Source organism: Mauremys reevesii, linkage group 3 (genome assembly GCF_016161935.1).
Source record: "Mauremys reevesii isolate NIE-2019 linkage group 3, ASM1616193v1, whole genome shotgun sequence".
NCBI lineage: Eukaryota > Metazoa > Chordata > Testudines > Geoemydidae > Mauremys > Mauremys reevesii.
In genome coordinates, this window is record NC_052625.1 from 94,572,870 (window position 1) to 94,593,806 (window position 20,937).

General features: G+C 37.8%; 1 protein-coding gene across 2 annotated transcripts in view; it reads left to right on the forward strand.

Moving 5' to 3' along the window:
* NOX3 (NADPH oxidase 3) overlaps positions 1-20,937 on the forward strand; it is a 265,187-nt gene that overhangs the window by 143,950 nt on the left and 100,300 nt on the right. For both annotated transcript variants that reach the window (XM_039528217.1, XM_039528218.1), the window contains exon 3: positions 13,573-13,609. Coding sequence is in view for 1 of the 2 variants with exons in the window: in XM_039528218.1 (XP_039384152.1) it covers positions 13,579-13,609 (31 nt within the window). In the remaining variant the exon portion in view is untranslated. The remainder of the gene's footprint in view (positions 1-13,572; positions 13,610-20,937) is intronic.

The window sequence follows — 20,937 nt, forward strand, 5'->3', positions numbered from 1 at the left end:
GAATTTGTGGCAGGTATATTTCAGTAAGTAAAATTTAAATAGTCATCATTGTACTATTTTTCTAGAGTGATGGTACAGGAGGTAATTGTCATATCAGCTACTTTTTATCTATTCCTTGCATTTATCCTTACTGGTCTACCTCTGCACTTTTCACATATCACCCAAAATGGAGATTTTTTTAAAAAAAGGAAAATATTTTAAAAATATTTGGTTAACGAAGTGTCCAATCAGCTCTTGTTCCAGGCAGATTTAAATGATTAGTAACAGGATTTGTGCTGATACACGAAATCCATATTTCTGATCATCAAGGGCCAGATCCTACTTATGCAAGATTCCCATTGACTTCAACGGGGGCTTAATATGAATAAAGTCTGTAGGATTAGACTCCATGGTGTTAAACTTAAAGTGTGGTGCAGTGTCTGAACCTGCTTCCATTGAGATCAATGAGAATTTTTCCATTGACCTACTGGGAGCAGGATCATGCCCTCTGCTTATTGTTAACTACATATTTTCTTTTAAAACAATATTACAATACAAAAGGAAATAACCAGGGGTCTACGGGATGTGAGCTATCATGAGCTGAAGCTGAACACAGGTAATTTGATGAGTACTAAGTCATCCGTGAGAAAGATGCTTGACTGAGGCTCATAAAATATAATTACTCATCTGAGATTTTACTTCTTTGATGTTATCATTTGTCTGGATTCTGACTCTTGAGTCCTGGCTTCCCAGTGCCAGATGGACTGGAACTCCCCAAACTCTTGAAGGCTTTCTGGAGTTTCCAAACTCTACTGAAAGGTAATACAGAGAAATGGATCTCACTCAGAGACCTGTCTCCTGCTGTGAGCTGAGACCCAAAGGCAAGAACCCAGTCAATAAAGAATCTTTAGAGAAAAATATTTCTGAAAAGTATATTTTTAGGAGTGGATCTGCTTGTGCCAGAGTGGCAGGTGTTTTCCAAAAACTCTTGGTGGTGGGGACGTGGACTGGAGGTGGGGGGTGAATGCTGGACTCTCCTACAAGAGTAAGAGGAAAGATATGGAGGTACAATTATTATATTATATACAGTACCTAGAGCCCCCAATGTGCTATGCACTATTCATACACATAGTAAGAGACACTCCCTTCCTCAAAGAGCTTACAATCCAAATATACAAGACAGAAGATAGGAGGAGAAATAGAAGTGACTTGCTCAAGGTTACACAGCTGGTGAGTGGCAGAGGTGGAAACAGAGCCTAGTTTTCCTCAATGTCATGCCCATCCACTGTACCATGGAATTCATCCCTGACCTGCAATGGCACAAAGATGTCATAGTGCAGGCAAAAGCCCCTTCTGCAAAAGAGACCCTCTGCAGGAGCTGGCAGAGTTGGCTCAGCACAAGCTCAACCTTCTACCACACACAGGAGGCTTTAAAAAAAGTGAGCTGTGGGCAGGCAGAGAGTGTGTTGGAGATAGCAGTTGGAGTGGCCAGGGTGTTCTTACCTCCCAGTAATTTTCTGCTTCTTGAGGTCCATTGCAGAAAGAAAACAAGTTAAGGCTGCCCTCAGGCCTACCTGAATGTACCCGAAGGGCAGAGCCATTTTCTGGCAGCCTGAGACTAGGGAAGGCACAAGCTGCTTCCTTTTGCTAGCCACAGCACTGCTGCAGGGTTGAATCATACCCCAGGTTGCCTCTTTGCCTTGATTATGGAGGAATTTGTCTCTAACGGCCCCTTATTACAATACTAGTAACGCATCTCTGACAAGTTCACTATTCAGAAAAGATCAGCTACTTTGTGATTTTAGTTAAGCAGCACTGCTCACCATGAAGAGGAGAAAGGGATCTGAAAGGAGAAAAATAAGACCATCCATAGAATGAAACAGTGGATAAAAGTCTTAGGATTTCATTCAGACTGTGAACAAACAATTAAAACCTTTCTCTAAATGATACAAACACAGCCATTTCAGGCTTTTTTAAAATTTAAAACAGCCCTTTAAATGTGTGTATTTTTTTTCTTTTTAATCCCTTGTTATTTAGCTGCCTCTAGTTCTCTTGTGACTTGTACATCATTCAGGCAACAACTGTGAGCTAATCATTTGGACACAGTGGAGGAAAGATTTGTTAAATGGGGGAAATTCAGTTTTGCTGTAACTAATTGTTGGTTAATCTGTATTTTAATAGTGTATACGGAATGCAATATCTTCTGTGAACAAAGTTGTAAATGTTACTAGATTTTACCAAGTATTTTACAATAGCTGTAGAGAAAAATACTTCCAAAAAGCACACTCAAGAACAGATCTACTGCACCAAATGGCAGGTGTTTTCCAAAAAAACTTGTGGGGAGGGTGAATCTCTCATTAAGTTGGGGAGCTTTGAGTAAATGCCCCATCAATATATCTGGTTTTCTATTTTTTTTAATGAAACTGAGAGAGAGAATAAGTAATAGCATCATATTCTGCAACCAGTTCGATGCCAAAGTAAACAAATTTTGTGAACAGGATCTTCACAGGGTTGGAGGAAAGGACAATCTTCCCCTTCAACCATAAAGCACCAGCAGAGCTACTCTGTGGCTGTTTTTACCGCCTTATCGGCACTGTGGAGCCCTACTAAGGACTCATGGTTATTGGCCAATAGTTGATAACACCCCATAGACTCTGACCATATCCATAACACTCATCCAAGCCACAGCTCTGCAATGGGTTGGTGGTTTTTCCATCCTGTTCCAGAACTAAAAGGCTCAGCCCTCCAGCTGGGCCCCAGATAGCCCACCCCTTGTAGGGCTATCAGTGAATGGAAGAGAGGGAAATTAACCATCCTAAAGTTGTATTAAGGGCTTCCTTCCGAGGGCACTCATCAAGCTGTGGCCCCAAACTGAGTTCATGGGAAACAGAGGGGAAATAGTTCCTTCACAAGGTGAGTCAGCATCAGGTCTGTCTGTCTGGTTGACATCCATCGGTGCGATCAGGCAGCAGTTATCCAAAGAGCTCCTGCCTTCAGCCAGCCCTCTCTCCTGGAACTGAAGTTCTATTCTACCCCCTAGTCTGCCATCAACTGAGCTGGATTGCTTCCTCTTAAGCGCTCCTCTCTCCCTGACATCTCTCACAGGTATGAAGGGGCAATGATACCTGACCTCACATCAGCTCATTAATCCTGTGTTGCCCAGTGTTGGGTTTGTATACCTCCTCACAACACTCATTTGCTGCATTTCATCTTACCTTTTGTTGTAAGCTTTTGTTCTAGGGAAGATGTCTTTCTAAATGTTTGTAAGGCATATAGCCCAATGGGTCTCTGATCCTGCTTGGCACCTTTGGATGCTATTATGATATAAACATATAATATTTTTTTAAAAAAACACCATGATAGCTCCACTGACCATACTCTTGCTATCATCATGACGCTAATCCTGTCAGCACAGCAGCATGGAGAAAATTGCCTTGAAGCAATACTCAGTGATGTATGTGGTCTCTGTGCAGGTGCGAGACCTTGGCTTCCACTCTGTGGCCTAGTGTTACGGTTTGGCTGTAAATAATGTATTATATTGTATCTAATTTATTTAATAATCTTAAATTATTATTTTCAGCTTGTCACAGTGTGTAATACTTTGTGATGCAAAAATCCAGTCCACTACAGCCAATTAACTTCCAAGGAAGTGGCCAGTGCAAGAGTTAAGCAATATTTCATGTTTAAGGGTGAAGTGAAGAATTGCCCTCCGGAAAAAGTAGTTAAAGTGTTACAGCAGGCTCAGATAATAAATGCTTGCTCTGCTTGCCATTTACTCACAGCTCCCATCTCAGTGTACCTGGACATGCTAACATTAGTAGCATCAAAATAGGGCATGGAAAGGAGAACAGGCGTGTTTGGGAGGCAGTGGGTTTACCCCAGATTCTGTGCTGCCTTAGCAAAGGAATAACCATCTTTAATTAAATAAACTCAAGATAGTTAAGACCAAAGCAGATTGTGAAGAACTTCAAAAAGATCTCACAAAACTAAGTGATTGGGCAACAAAATGGCAAATGAAATTTAATGTGGATAAATGTAAAGTAATGCACATTGGAAAAAATAACCCCAACTATACATTCAACATGATGGGGGCTAATTTAGCTACAACGAGTCAGGAAAAAGATCTTGGAGTTATCGTGGATAGTTCTCTGAAGATGTCCACGGCAGTGTGCAGAGGCGGTCAAAAAAGCAAACAGGATGTTAGGAATCATTAAAAAGGGGATAGAGAATAAGACTGAGAATATATTATTGCCCTTATATAAATCCATGGTACGCCCACATCTCGAATACTGTGTACAGATGTGGTCTCCTCACCTCAAAAAAGATATTCTAGCACTAGAAAAGGTTCAGAAAAGAGCAACTAAAATGATTAGGGGTTTAGAGAGGGTCCCATTTGAGGAAAGATTAAAGAGGCTAGGACTCTTCAGTTTGGAAAAGAGGAGACTAAGGGGGGACATGATAGAGGTATATAAAATCATGAGTGATGTTGAGAAAGTGGATAAGGAAAAGTTATTTACTTATTCCCATAATACAAGAACTAGGGGTCACCAAATGAAATTAATAGGCAGCAGGTTTAAAACAAATAAAAGGACGTTCTTCTTCACGCAGCGCACAGTCAACTTGTGGAACTCCTTACCTGAGGAGGTTGTGAAGGCTAGGACTATAACAATGTTTAAAAGGGGACTGGATAAATTCATGGTGGCTAAGTCCATAAATGGCTATTAGCCAGGATGGGTAAGAATGGTGTCCCTAGCCTCTGTTCATCAGAGGATGGAGATGGATGTCAGGAGAGAGATCACTTGATCATTGCCTGTTAGGTTCACTCCCTCAGGGGCACCTGGCATTGGCCACTGTTGGTAGACAGATACTGGGCTAGATGGACCTTTGGTCTGACCCGGTACGGCCTTTCTTATGTTCTTATGTTCTTAACATACTTATGCTCTCAGGTAGAACCTTCTGGCTCACAGTAGTGTAGCTAATGGGTCTAGTAGTTCGGAATGTGGAATATAAATGAGACAGTGCATAAACAAACTTAGTACTGCTCCCTATATATCCCCTCATTTCAAGCCGCTTAATTGATTTTTTGGGGGGTGGGGAGCTTACCTGGATTCTCTCTCTTTAACCAAGGAGTGCTGTAATACACATGCTTTCCCACATTCAGGGAGCTCTCTTAGCCAGGTACTGACTTGTAAGCTGGCAGTGAATCCTAGATCTGGGGCTGATGATTGATGCAAAATGTTCCACATGAAGGAAGAGTAAGCCTTTCTCTGGTTTACAAACCTGCCATAGGCTACTCACACACCCCTCCTATAGCCAAATAAACATCCAGGTAGTCCTGTGGGGCCAAGCATGCAGAATAAGGCCATGATTTACTATCATGAACAGGGACATATTATTATGAGAAAGAAAATCAACTGTTTCTTCAAAGGGAAAGTTAGAGCCTGAAATGTGTTATACAATATTATCTCACAAATTTCTTTCTTATGATAAATTATCTCTGTTTTAGATGATTCTTAGATTTTTTTTCCATAGTAACATGGCTCACTCTTGCAGAAATAAATGCAAATTAACTTTTTTTTTATTAAAATTGGGGGCAGAAATAAAACATTATCCTATTCTTGCAAACTAAAAAAAATCATTAGTGATTGCCAAAGGCAACACCGTTGATCTCTTGGCACTGTACTGTATATAATTACTAATTTTCTTTTAGATTTCTATCCTAGGACTAGGACGTAGATTTATGTCATAGGACACACAATATATCTGGCACTATGGTAACTCAGTAGGCTCTCTCATTTTGACCACTCCTTATCAGACTTGTTTAAAATTAACTATATTTTCAATACTATAGTGGGAAGGAGAGCGAAAGCAAACACTTTCATTACTTACATTCGCAGAACTGCCAAGGATGCTATAAGCATACCTCAGGCAGATTTAATTGTAATATTAATTAACTGGTTCACTTACTCACTAATTAATCTGCTGCCCCCTCTTTTCACACTCTCTTCAGAAGCAGACACAGAATTTTTAGAAAAGTTGCTCTTGACAGTCACACTGAACTAAAAGTTTATAATAGTGTGTGTACAAAAAAAAAAACAATCAGCACCAGGATCACAGTGGTAAGATTTAAGGTCATAGCTTCTATCCATCTAAAAATTAAAAGAACCTTGTCTAGATAAGAAGCAACTGTTAGTGAATTGGATAGCATGAGTACAAGATAACTAAAATAAATCATAGGAGATAGCCCTGCCTGGAAAAAAAAAAGATTAAAGACGCAGGTGATGATAATATCCATGTGATAAGTAATAGAGCTTGTGTTCAATTGCAATTGTATTTGTCATCCACATTTGACTGTCACATGCACTATTAACACATTAACCATTAACACATCTCTTCCTTTGTCTAACATGCTGGACCTCTGAGTTACTTTACACAAATGTTGTTTTTAAAAAAAAATCAACCTGACACAAAAATGTTGTCTTCTTTCCCCTCAAGTATGGAATTTTCCACTGCCCATCCCCTTATGTCTCAGCCTGCCAAAATTACACTGGCCTGAGCCCTAGGATAAGTAATTGGACTAGTCACTCATTCATTGTCTGATATTGTATCTCACAGTGATGCAGTACTAAAAACAAGTGCTATATATCATCAGAAAGAGGAGAATCCCATCTTGCCAATGGGATACATAACATTGTTTCTAATTCTGGAAAGTCTTAAAATACTGGACCTTAAAATGTGACATTCTTATGTATGAAAAAGGTTATTTTTAGAGCGGTTTTCAATATATTGGTTACATATATTTTAATTATAAATTTTTCCTCTCCCTGTGAACACAGTTGGACTCTTAATTAAGGCAACCATGATTGGCAAGTACTGCAGAGGGATACAAAAATAGTTCTAATAAAATGTAAAGCACACTATAATGTTTGTCTATGGTACTTATTTTACCCCCATCACCATAATGTCTTAACCCATCACAGTCTAACAAATGTATCTTCAGAAATTTAATATCCCTGTGAAGTATGATCACCCTCATTTTACAGATGGGGACCTGAGGCACACAGATACTAGGTGATTTTTCCAAAGTCACACAGGAAATCTATGGCAGAGCAGGGAATTGAATGTAGTCAGGCTAGTTACCTAACCACGGCACCATCCTTCCTCTCAGCAAATTTTATTTTTTTCTGTAAAATACATTGCATATTCAAGAAAAATGATGGCATGGTATAAAAAATATTTATTGGTATTCTTTTGGGTGGGATAACCTCCATGGTTTGCTCATGGCTTCAGCACATGAAAATAATGCAGTCATCTTAAAGTTATATGTGTAAAATCTTTATATTAGACAACAAGATAATGTATTTTGTCCTAACTAGTATTACTTAGAAAAGGAGACAAAATGAATCTATGCTAATAAGCACAGTTAAACTATTGCACATGGTTAGTTCACTGTTTTGGCTCAGATTTTGCTCTATAGGTTCATTCAGGTTTATATTTCCTACAGGAACGATGTGATCGTTGTTCATTTTTAATGAATCATAAATGAGAGTGTGGTAAAGTTAAAGCACTTGGCACCATTTTTTTGTTGGAAAAAATACTTCTGTACAAAAATTGAATAAACATTATTTGTTTTAAGCTTACAGATGTTAACTTTATTAAACTTAAAATATTCAGCAATTCTATTCATATTCTGTGGGCAATATATCAACTCTCATAAATAATCTGTGCTTGTAACCAGTCCAAAAGACAAAATTGCAATCAGAATAGTACCAAAATGTGTGTATCCCAAAGACCTTAAAAATATTTTAAAGGTATATTTGTTCAGTAACAAAGCTGTATATGCAGCCTCTCTGACATGCATAATTAACTAGCCCTATGCACTTACTTAAAAATAAAACAAAAGGCTTGGATTACGTTTATATTATGGTTACATACTAAAGATCTGATCTTTTAAACACTTATACATATGAATAACTTCAGTCATGTGAATATTCCCCACTGTCTTCAGTGGGATTTATTTGCATAAGTAAAATTACTCCCAGGACTATCTTCAAGGTTTGGTCCTAAATGTGAAATAATATACAATAGAATAGTGCACTCTTTTTAAAACACTTAATTAACTAAATGATGGGCCTGATCCTTCATTCCTTTTGCACTCAAATCTTCTATTGACGTTTTGGGTGAACAAAGAATGCAAGACTGTATCCCATGTTCCCTCATAATAATATACCAATAAAAGAGGAAAACAGCTATGAGTTCTGGAAAACTTGCAAATGGAAGGAACATAGCAGAAGCATTATAGCAGTGAAATTGCATAAAGCTAGTAATGTAATTTTTCTCCTTCAGTTTTCTGTTGCAACTTGTACTTCTCTGGTTGGAGCCTTCTTTGCTCTGGCCAGGTTGTACTTCCAATGCTCTTATCTTTCATCTTCTATTTAAAAAGATAGACTGCGAATATTTAATATTCACAATCTATCTTTTTAATAGATAATGGAGGTTTAAAACATCCCAGTTATCAAAGAAGTGCACCACTGTCCATTTTAAGGTAACAAAACTTCTTTTGACGGGGCACACCTGAAATCCAGTTGACATTTTATTTAAAATTAAATTCAGATACATCAAATATACCTGACTGCCCTCAAACTATACATTACTTACATGGCCAATTTCTTGGCCAGAATTTCTTCATCAAGGAAGAAGCAAGAGGAAATTTCTATTTTGTCTGTAGCTATATTACAAGGTGGTCTGCATCAAGAAATGTAAGTCTCTAGAGATAAATTTTCTGGTTTTCTTCTATTCAATTTCTGCCACTTGATTCTTGAAGTCTTTTCATCAAGTAAAACATTCATTGACTTCAAAGGGAAACTTGTCTGAGCAAAGACTGCAGGATCAGTTTTTCATGTGTGCAAGAGGTTTCTTCCGTCATTTGCTGTTAGACAAGGGGGTCAGCTGCCCCTCTGTGGTTCTCTCCCCAGCCTCCCTCCACTTTTCGTACGTCTATATGCTCCATGATGTCTTCCCCTTTTTGTTTCCCATACCCTCCCAGACTTTGCAGGATATAATAGAATCACATACTCAAAGAGGTAGAGCTAGGCTTTCTTCTGAGTCTGCAGCATTTCTCTTTCCTAGCATCCATTAATAACCTGCTTCTTAACATTCTGACAGAGAACTGTCATCTATGTGAGAAGGGAAGACCTTTGAGAACTGGCGTAAGACTCATATTTTGAAGGCTACACATTTGTGCTGCACTCTGGACAAGAGGGGCTCACGCTGGTAGAAAACAGTCTTGTGATTCAGTCAGGGCATTTATGCCAATTTTTAATCAGTTTTTCAGGGGAAAAAAACATTTTTGCCAGCTGAAAAATCCATCTTGAGGTATTCTTGCCACCAGCTGGTGGCAAAAATTATTAAGGATCTTCTGGTATGTCTGTCTACTACTCAAATGGAAACCCAGGTGTCTGTGCTGGTGTCCCAATTAGAAAGAAACTTGTTATTTAATTAGAAAAATAGGTTCACACATTTTCAGATCTCTAGGCAGACCCAGATGAGACAAAAAAAGCTGGTTATGTTAAAACTGGAATTTTCTCAAACTGGCACAGAGCAACAAAATTCTGAGCTAGCCTGGATAGGGGGAGGGTAATAAAATGTTTTGTTACTTTTATGTTGCCAAAAAATAATTTTTGGACTCCAAAATGGCACCTTTCCAGGGACCTGATGAAAAATCTGTTGTCTTCTGAGGAAGAAATTAAGTTTTCTGGATTTCTAAAATGCACAATGAAAGGTTTATTTTGTCCCAGTGATATTAACATAGTTCCTTCTCCAAATTACAGGAACTTTTGATGGCCTGGTTTAAATGGACCTAAATCTGTCCTTAGTATAACCTGTAACAGCCTTTGATCAAAGTTAGAGACCACTGACTGATTTGTTCCATTTATATTACATGTAACTAGCTTTCTTCAAAGTAACTGATGCATAACTACTTCATGGCCACATCACTGGCACTAATGTATGGCCAGTTTCATTACAAATCGACTTTTAATAACTTTATTTTTAGACAGTTACCCCCAAAACTAAGCACTACAGCAGTTCTCTTGGAGGATAAGTTGCATGGATGTTTGAACTCTGAAGACTTGCCAACAATGTCGAACTTGTCTTACAACAATCAGAAATACTATTTTTTCTTAATCTTATTTAAAGCAAATTGGACAGACTTTTTTATTAAACTTTTAAAAAGTTTTCCTGATTCAGGTTGCAGTAATATACTAAGATGTGGCCGAGGGATTAAATTTAATTTAATCAAAGCAACATCTCTAATTTTATTTAACTGGTGCAAGATAAAGTCCTTTCAACTGTAAGAAAATGCATGAAATTTCAGTTAATTGTCCAATCTGAATAGCTATTTCCCTTTTTTGCATTATTTCTCTGGAGATATTTATATGAAGTTACCACATCCTTCTTAACTGTAAATTTTAGATTTAACATAGTGTCTCTGGTGTACATGAGGAAACTTAATGTAAAATATTCATATTCTTAGAGAGAGAGATGAAAATATTTTTTTAACATAAAGGTGTGGCTAATTGTCACAGCTTTAATTGTCACACCAAGAACATAAAGGTGTGGATAATTGTCACACCAAGAACTCAAATTTCAATAAGATGTATATGTTGTCTTATCTATGTATTCAGCTTGTCAGTAAGCATATGAAATACTATCTGGATCAGACCATTGGTCTATTTAGTCTGGTATCCTTCTGGCCTATAATGCTGGTCACAGTCCTACATCCTTCACAGCAAGCATAAACAAACAAACCACAAATTCCATCTTAATAATGGACAATTAGACAATAACATAGCAACAGGAAAACTTTCTAACTCCAGGCAGTCAGTGATTGGTTTATGTCCTGAAGTATATGGGCTAATATCTTTATAACTTTTCATCCCAGCTAGTGTAATTACAATTGATATTTTTATTATTTGTATACATTTCTAAAAAAAAAAAATGTACTGCAGTGTGCTGAATTTGCTACTAAATGGTCCAGACCTATGAGAAGCTAAGCATCTTTCTAGAGGTGTAGTGTTCCAAACTCCCATGAGTGTCAAAAGTTGAAGGAGCTCAGCATCTTGATGCATCTGACTCTCAAGGAAGTGTGTCCCTATTTAGGAAAGAAATCAATGAGATTTAAGTATATGCATGTGACTGTTTTCTTGTATAGGATGGAATTAAGCATGTGCTTAAGTGATATCCTAAACTGTGACCTTAGTGATTCAACTATTTGCTAAAATGAATGTGTTGAATCCTATATATTTCTTTGCTTTTAAAATGTTTGCTCAGTCAACTCAAACTAAGCTGCTTAGTTTTTATACTATATTTCTCCTATACAATGTCAATGTTTGTAACAGAGGTGACTAAGGTCCAGATCCATGGAGAGCCTTAGATACTGCAATGCTCAGTGCTGTGGTGTCTAACTTTTAGGCACCTAGCCACCCAGTGGAATCAACAAACCTGGAGTTAGGCACCTAAGCTCCTGTATGGGAAGAGATAGGCACCAAAAAATGGGATCCACAAAAGCCAGCCTGCTAGGCAGGAAGCTGCCTAAGATAGCCAATAGCAGATGCCAAGGAGAGGGGTGTGTCCTAAACTCAGCCCCTCTCAGGGAGGTAGGCATCTAAATCTGGGCCATCTCCCTTTGTGATCCACAGTCATGGAACCCTTCCTGGAGTCAGGTTTAAACAGTTCTTGAAATCTGGTTCAAATATTAGTTTTTATTTTACTCAGTGATCCACTCATTCATTATGGATTTCAAGATACAGGAAAAATAATCTCAGACTTGAACTTTGAAATTTCTATCAGAGGTCATCAGTCTTTCTTAACAGATTTAAAGTGTTCATGTGCTGCTTAATACTACAATCTTGAAATTTGCTACACTCATTTGTTATGGCCTACTAAATATAGGGAGGAATGAAGTTAGACTGTCATAGGTTGCCAAAAGTTCTTCAATTCAGTAATTTACAAAACTTAAATTATTTTCTAAGAAAATCACATTCAGTGTTAGTCCTCCAAAAAAACTCATGTATAAAACAAATAAAAAATGTTATTCTGGCTCAGACCAATGGTCCATTTAATCTTGTATTCCGCTGCCTATTACAGAGGTCAGAGTACCAGATCCTTCATGGGTAGATATAAAATACAAAAAACCCACCAACAACAAACAAACAAACAAACAACAAAAAAACCACCCCAAACCAAAATCCAAATTGCTACTTACAGCGATAGTTTGTGTCTCTGTCTGCAACAATATTAAATATATACTTTTATTCAAAGCAGGCCTATTTTTTTTAAAAGGGCCCAATTTTTTCCAACTGAAGTCAATGGCAAAACTTGCATTGGCTGAAATGGTAGCAGGATGGGCTCAAGCTATATTTATTTTATGTATAATTCTTTTTTCAATTTGTGTAAAGTTATCTGGATGTTTTATTCTGTCAGGAGTTGTTGTTATGACAATGTAGCAAAATATGTCTACTACTATTTCATTCAATAAGAACCTGTGCACATTCATTTCTAATGACTGGCCATGTGATCAGTCCTTCTAGACAAATAGGATTGTTTCTCCATTTCTGTAATTGAATCTGATCTGTATGTCTGGACATTGTTTTTTTGTTGTGCCACTTTGATTCTCCTATTTAATTGAAAATGTGTTATGTTTACAGAACATCAGAGGGAGCAGCATATCATCTTCTAGTATGAATCTGTTAAAGCATCTTTAAGCCACAAGATGGCAATGGTGTTTACTTTTTATTATTGTTAGAGCTTAGATTATTTTCTAACTTTTGACTAAAGTTTCTTTGAGAAAGAGTAGGGATTTCACCCTTAAGAGCATCTTTTAAGTTAATTACGTACTTTTAGAAATACTATCACTAATCTTGACTCCAGCAGGGAACATGGTGAGTCTAGATTTGCTAATCCTCCTATCCTCTGACTGATGTCCTCTCTCAAACCGAAGGAGAGCTACCCAGGGTGCCAAGCTAAGTATCAGTGGCCTGAGCTTTGAGATGTCTTATAAAAATCTTTAACACCTTCCGAGCTGCTTACTTATCATTAGCGCACGATTGTTTTCTTAGGAGTTTATCAAGGTCTTACTTTAAATTGAGATCTGTATTTCAACATATTGTTTCTTCTAGACTATTTTAATTTAACCTCCCCCCCCAGAAAAAGTGGGTTTTTGTTTTGTAACAGTAATAGTTTTGTAGGTTTTGTGCAACATAAGGGTTTCTCACATAATATTTTATGTTTTTAAGTCACAAGACAAAATATTTGTGTACAATCTGCTTTGGTAACATACATCAACAATATTCAGATGTGGTTTTACAAAGTGATCATTATAACTAAATAACATATATTTACAGATAAGCATAAGGACAATATCCATACCCTGTCAGGGAAATAATATAAGTTTTCAAAAATATATGCAATTTATCACAAACCAGTAATTTGCTAAAGTATTAAGATATTAGAATTTAGGTGAGATATTTTAACTATTAAATGAACATTTGCCTGGCATATTTTAATATTTGTTTTATAAACTATTTTTTCTAGAGCAAAATGAATGCAGGTGTTGACCAGCACTTGATAGGTAGGTAAATCTAAAATGTGCCTGAAAAAGACTGCATTCTAATGCATTGGAGCTCTGGAGCTTTTAATTAAATATATTATAAAATCACAATTTAAACAACATTTCATAGTTATATAAATGGTATAATTAACTTTACTGGAAATGTATTGAAATGAAAACACTTAATTGGAGAACTACCATTGCATTCACTTAAACTAAAATCATCTTCTGGACTTTGTTCCCACTCCTGCATGCTATCTTACACAAGTGCAGGGTTCTGTCTGTGTGAAATAGCTTACAGTATTGAGGCCTTTATTTTTGCAGGAGAAGTGCTTTATATACTCAACAGCTCAGTTTCACAATTGAAAATAAACAACAATAGCTTAATTGGGGAAAAGTGGAACAATGAATAATCTAGTATTTGCTCAAGGGAATTTCAGTTTTGCATGAGCATCAGCAAATTGTCTGATGTTTGGTAAAGTGTGGCAAAATACAGGGAAAAAGTCAGTTGTGCAGTTTTTTAATGCAGTGAGCAAATAAAGTATCCCACAAATCCATCAAAGTCCTCATCTTCAATGTGGATGTGGTTGGGCTGGATCTTTACCTCTGAAGTGTTCGATCTTTCATGTCTTGTGCTTGCTGTTTTTGCTTTTTTTGTGAAATGTGACTGTAGAGCGCTTCTCCGGCTGTTCTTTTGTTCAAAAATCATTTGTTCAGTTGGTCTTCTAACTGTGGCGTTCATTTCTTGCTTCCTCCCTTCTCCGAACCATAGAGTCATTGATGTTGAATTGATAGCTAGTTTTTGATTTGTGCTCGTAAGTAAGTCTCTCTCTTCACTGGTTTTTTTGGGGTCCTTAGACAAACAAATGTCTAAGGAGTACCTAATGCTACTCCCAGTGAATTCAATGGAAAACTTATCAAACTCAAAAATATGAATATTTTGATAACTACATTTATTTTCATTTTTGAGCAAAATTATATTTTTTCACTTATAATGTATTTTTGTCATTCTTGAAAGAGCTACATAAGTTTGTATTCAACATCTTGCCAAAATGAGCCAACGTCAATAATCAAACATTTACCACATAAATGTAATGTCTTCTATGAAAAAAAGTTAATTTTGATTTTTTTCATAAGTTTCAATATTTATTATCGAGTATCGTCAGTATGTTCAGTGATATACAAAGATAAGTCAAGGACTCTGACTTAAGTTGCTTATAATTTATGTAAGAAATTACAATACAATGTGATTATCAGAGAGGCTCACAATTCTGCAGCGTATAAGGGCCGAAAGTGATGAACTAGCCCTGAAATGCTTATTCATGGAAGCTTAAAGTCAATGGGCATTTTGCCGAAATATGAACTGCAGAATCCAGCCCAAAATGAGAGAGGAGTTTGGGTCTTCATGATCTCAGCACAGGAATAGGATTCAAGAGCTGAGTTCTAATCCTGACTATCTGACACTGATTCCCATTGTGGCCTATAGCAAGTCACTTACGTCAATATTTTGAAAGTAGCTATTAATTTTGAGTCCCTTAGCTTTTGGATGCCTGCCTTGGGCCTGATTTCTCTGAATTGCTCAGCACCCAAAATTCTAATTTAAGCCAATGGGTAGCTGCTAAATGCTCAGTACCTTTGAAAATATGGCCCAAGATGTCTCAAATTAGACAATCTAAAATGAGTCACCCAAAATTAGAGACTATGTTTGAAAATTTGCCTGCATGACTCTCTGCCTCAGTATTCCCATCTGTAAAATGGGGTTAACATACTTCCTAGGAATGCTGAGAATTTATTAACACGATGTTTATTAAGCAGCATGAAGATCACTACATAAGTGTTAAGCTTTATAATTGCATTAAATGGGTATGTCTAATATTACAGACAAGGGATGTGATTATCTAACAAGTAATGGACCCTCATCATCAGTAGCAATAAATAACTTTGTGAAGACTACAATGCTGTGCTGCAATAAACTGAATTAGATGTCTAGAATACTGAACAGTATTTTCTAAATTGTGTTAATCACATGGGCAAAATAACTTCTGTTAAAATGTTTTTGTCCAGTCAGAACACTCTCTGTCTAAATGGTTTTATAAATACGGGCACGGGTCTTAACTGGAAGAACCAATTTGAGGCTATCTACTGTAGCTTTGGATGAATGAATTTTAATCTGACCCTCAGGAGTCAGTCTAGCTGAATAAAAACAATGAAAAATGCATGAGAACAGCAATTTCAACATGGCTATTTCACAGACAAGCTTATTTTATGCATCAATAGCAAATAAATCAAGAAATTGGATGGACTTTCTGAATGTCTTTCACTATTCTAAGTAAATCCATCTAGCTAGAGTAACCAGCAATTCTGAAGATTGGAGTGTAAGCAGACAAGGAATATTGATCAATTGCTTTATTTAGGATGGAATTCTTAACACCATCTTTGCAAGGAATTTAGCACATAGAGGAGGTAGCTTGTTGCTACAAACGTAACTGAAAGATGCTTTAATCTCCAGTGTTTGGAGTCTGATTGTGTAAACAGAAACTGCAACTAATAGGAAAACAATTTCCTATGTAAAGTGCTTAAGATCACATAAATGTGACAGTCCAAGAAATAACAAATAATAATTAGCAACAAGTTAGTGTCCTCTAACAGTATACAATTGTACAGCTTTGTTAGAGGAGGCTGCAAAAATGCATCAAAATGGGAACATACAACATATATTATAATAAAAGTGGCCTGATTTGAAGCAATGGGAGTTGTGGGTGCTCTTAAGCTCAGAAAATCAGGCCCTTTTAACTTAGATATTCAACTGTCGGCAGCCAAATTTTATATTTTTTGCCTATACATTTTTGTATGAGTAATAAGAGAACAGTTTTCCCTTTAAATACATACAGTATGTCATAAGCAGAAAACAACCTATGTATGTCACTTTAGTATGTTACACCAGAATGCACTGGCACTGTAGGAGCATAGGAAATTTGAAGTGAATGTCTACGGAGCAAGTACTCAAGCTATTCCTTAGCTCCCCTGCCTGTGGAGTGGGTCCTGATGAATCTTTTGGGTCCCCCGAGTGGTAGGCCATCATATGAAGCTGACAGAGATAAGGATCTGATTCTCCACTACCTTGCGCCTTGTGTAGTCATTTAAACCTGTGGAAAATGCAACCAAATCAGAATTCTCCACTTATTTTGCACTTAGTGTTGTTCAGATGTAAATGGCTACACGATGTGAAACTCAATAGAGAATCAGACATTAATAGTTTGTCTATCACTTGTTTGTAAAGAAACATACTAGTTAAAGTCCTTGATTGGTGGCTGTGATATAGCAGCACCTAATACTATCAAATCCTCTTATATCCAGGGACACCATCTTCCTTTCTTACCCCAAATATAGAAGTACACCCTTTATAACTTCTGCTACCCCCAAAAAAATCCTCCCATCTGCCCATGATTTTTGGTGTCTAGCAAGGTAATGTATTTAAGCTCCCAGTCTGATGGAATCATGACACTGGATTTGTGGTTTATTACAACAGTCTGTAACCCACTGACCCCCTCTTTCTGTCCTATGACTGCAGAGGTGTTAATGGGCCACTCTATCGTAAATGGTCCCTTTAGAATACGTGCAAACTATTTAAGCTAAACAATCTTGTCCCCCTGGCATTTTGCTGTGACACTGGAGTTCTTTTCTCAGACCTGAAGATGAGCTCTGTGTAGCTCTCTGTTGTCTCTCTCACCAACAAAAATTGGTGCAAAAAAGATATTACCTCACACACCTTGTCTCTCACATTTACATACAGCATGTACCAACGATCACCTCTCAATGTTTTGGGCTGATCTACCAGAAAAGATAAAAAAGGAAAAAGATTTCCTGAGAGAAGGAAAAAGCTCCCTCATTATCAGACTGTTACTGCAGCCATTACTGAGGGATTTTACTGTGTTTTCATATTTGAATAAAGACTCTCTGTGGTTTAAGAAATGAAGACCCGATTAGCAAACTTCATGAAGACATTCACAGTTTCTAGTACAAGTGACACTTGTTTGCCTAAAGCCATTTTTCTAGTAAGTGAAATAACTTAATGAATAATTGAAAGATTGATATTTGATATCTACTCAATTATTCAAGGGTAAAAGAGAGAGTATAATTTTTTAGATAAAGTAAACATTACTATCCTGAATTTGTTTAGCTGTGGTACTAAGATCAGTGGCAGCTTTACTACCAGTGACAGGGAAGAAATCAAGACTATCTTCAGATGGTTATCCCATGTTTTGACAGACTAGAGGCTTGATTTTCAGAGGTGCTAAACTCCTGCAGCTCTCACTGATTTCAGTGGGAGCTGTGAGTGCTCAGAAAATGAGCTGTAGGTTTTTAGATTAACATTCATATCTTGCAGCAAAATATTTTTTGCTCCAGGCTTCACTTAAATTAATAAAAGCCCCTTTTGATTCCATCTTTGGATGTATGGAGCCAAATATTTCTCTGATAAAGAGAACTCTTCATCATGCCTAAAACACTGGAGCTGGACGTTCTATTTAGGCTTTTGTGAAATTGAGATAATAACAGATTATCTAATTACCGGAGGGATGAAATTTCTAGTCAAAGCATGGGAATGGCAAGACAGGAATTTCAGACTGAAGGCTGGACTCAATGTGTAATATGTGATTTGGAAAATAACATCTACAGCGCATGTTTGTTGGCACTAGGTGACACATGTTAAGCTGATGACCTGCAAAGGTAGATGCTCTCCATGTGTATTAACTAAGGATCTGTTTCTCTGATTCCAAGTTAACACATCTTCAAGAAAATTCTTTTTGTAAAATGTATATTATTAGAAAACAAAAACTGATGTATTTGTGAGTTGACTGTTAAGCAGCATGTCTGAGGGTCTTACCCAGAGCAGCCGTTTGCTTCTTTGTTTTTTTGGTAGGTTTGCCTGAGCTCCTTAAGTTTCACGCAGCACTGCTGCGGGTCCCTGTTATAGCCTCTGTCCTTCATGCCCTTGGGGATTTTTTCAAATATTTTGGCATTTCGTCTTTTGGAACGGAGTTCAGATAGCACAGATTCATCTCCCCATACAGCAATCAGATCCAGTACTTCCCATTCTTTTGTGATTCTGGGACTCCATGGTCACCTCTGCTGATGAGATCTGCACGGTCACCTATGCTGATCAGCTTGCCATGCTGACCAAATAGGAAATGAAATTCAAAAGTTTGCTGGGCTTTTCCTGTCTACCTGGCCAGTGAATCTGAGTTGAGAGTGCTGTCCAGAGTGGTCACAATGGAGCACTCTGGGATAGCTCCCAGAGGCCAATTCCATTGAATTGCATCCACACTACTGCAAATTCGACCCGGCGATGTCGATTTCAGCACTAATCAATTTTAAGAGTCCTTTAAATAGACAAAAATGGCTTTGTCGTGTGGATGGGTGCAGGGTTAAATTGATCTAACGCTGCTAAATTCGACCTAAATTCATAGTGCAGACCAGGGCTAAGGATGTGACTCTATCTCACAATCTTCATTGTGGCTATTTATGACTGATATGACAGCCATCTATATTGATTGTAGATCCTGTGCTAGGAAACAGAAAGCAAAGAACAGGATTAGTCTATTTGCATTATCAAAAGAGGTTAACAGTAGAGTGCCTCAAGGTTCTGCACTAGGTCCCAGGTTGTCTGATGTATTTATTCATGATTCGGAAATGGGTGTGAATAGTGAGGTAGCAAAATTTGCAGATGACAGAGTTACGTAGGTTAGCCAGGACCAGAGAGAACTGTCAGGAATTTCAGAGAGACCTAACAAGCTAGGTGAATGGACAACACAATGGCAAATGAAATTTAGTGCTGGCAAATACAAAGTAATGTAAATTGGAGGGGAAAATTTAAATCTTATAGGTTTTAAGCTAAACTAACTATATCAACTCCAAAAAGGGACCTGGTGTCATCGTACGCAGCTCAGTGAAAACCTTTGCTCAGTGCACCGCTCCAATCAAAAAAGCTAAAGAGATATTAGGATGCATAAGGAATGGAAAGGAGAATAATACAGAAAATATCATAATACCTTTTTATAAATCAATGGTGTAGCCTCAAAAACAGGATGTTCAGAGAAGAACAATCAACTGCCTGGGAAAATTCTCATATAAAGAGAGATTGACAAGGCTGGGATACTTTACTTTAGAAAGAAGACAAATAAGACAGAACAGCATAAAAGTAAGCAAAATAATGAATAGTATAGAGAAGACAGATTGGGAACTTCTGTTCTCTCAGTCTCACAACACAAGAACACAAGGGGACATGAATGAAATTAAAAGGTAGGAAATTAAAAACTGATAAAAATAAATGCTTTTTTACACTGTGTGTGACTGAACTATGGAACTCATTGCTACAGAAATGTGTTGAGGCCAAAAAACTTAACAAGATTTAAAAATAAGGGACTGGACATTATTATGGATATCATGAATATTCGGACATATAATTAATTACAATAAAATTTTTGGAAGGGATATTAAACTTTGCGCTTCAGGGCTTAAACTAATCTCTTACTATTGGAGACCAGGATGATACCTAATATGGTGGGAAGATTATCCCATTTCCACCTACTATGGGATACTTGTACCTTCCTTTGAAGCATCTGGCACTGCCCAGAATCAGAGAGCGGATACCACAATATATAGACCGTGTGTCTGATCCAGAATGATAATCCCTATGTGATCCCCAGGGGCAAGATGGATCTGTATTTCCCTTGAAGGATCCAGACTGGGATATCAGTTGGTGACCTCTGGGAGGTCTGGTTATAGAGGTGGCAGTAAGGAGAGGGAGCTGGGCCTGAAGGAATCTTCACTCTCTGGCATTGGCAGTGTTCACATTGTGTCCAGTGCCTTCCATTCATGGTCTGGGAGGAGTCCACAGTCAAAATCTGTTGCGCTCCACAGTCAAGAGCATGGCTGCAGGTTCAGGCTGTAGGGATTGGCACTATCTTCCATCTGTCATCTCTCCTTGCATGGAAATGAGAGAGGAGGAGCTACTTGACCTTGGAGCCACTTTTTCAGATCCTGCCTGGCTCCTTTCCTGCCCAGGATGGGTGGGTGCGGCAACCTTGCCCTATCTGTGCAGAATGGGGAAGTGTACTCTGCTGACAGAGCTGACTAAACCCTTCAATGAGGCATTCAATGAGGGGGTGAAGTGGGAGTCACAGACCCTTCCTTTTGCCTCTGCCTTTTCTTGGCCTAGCACACTTCCTGAAGCCTGCAGGGGCACATTCACTGCAAACACCTGAGAGAGGGAAGCAGAGCTGAAGGGGCAATATCCTCAAAAAGCAAGTCCGGCTCTGTGATGTGGCTGGGAATTAGACAGACTCCCA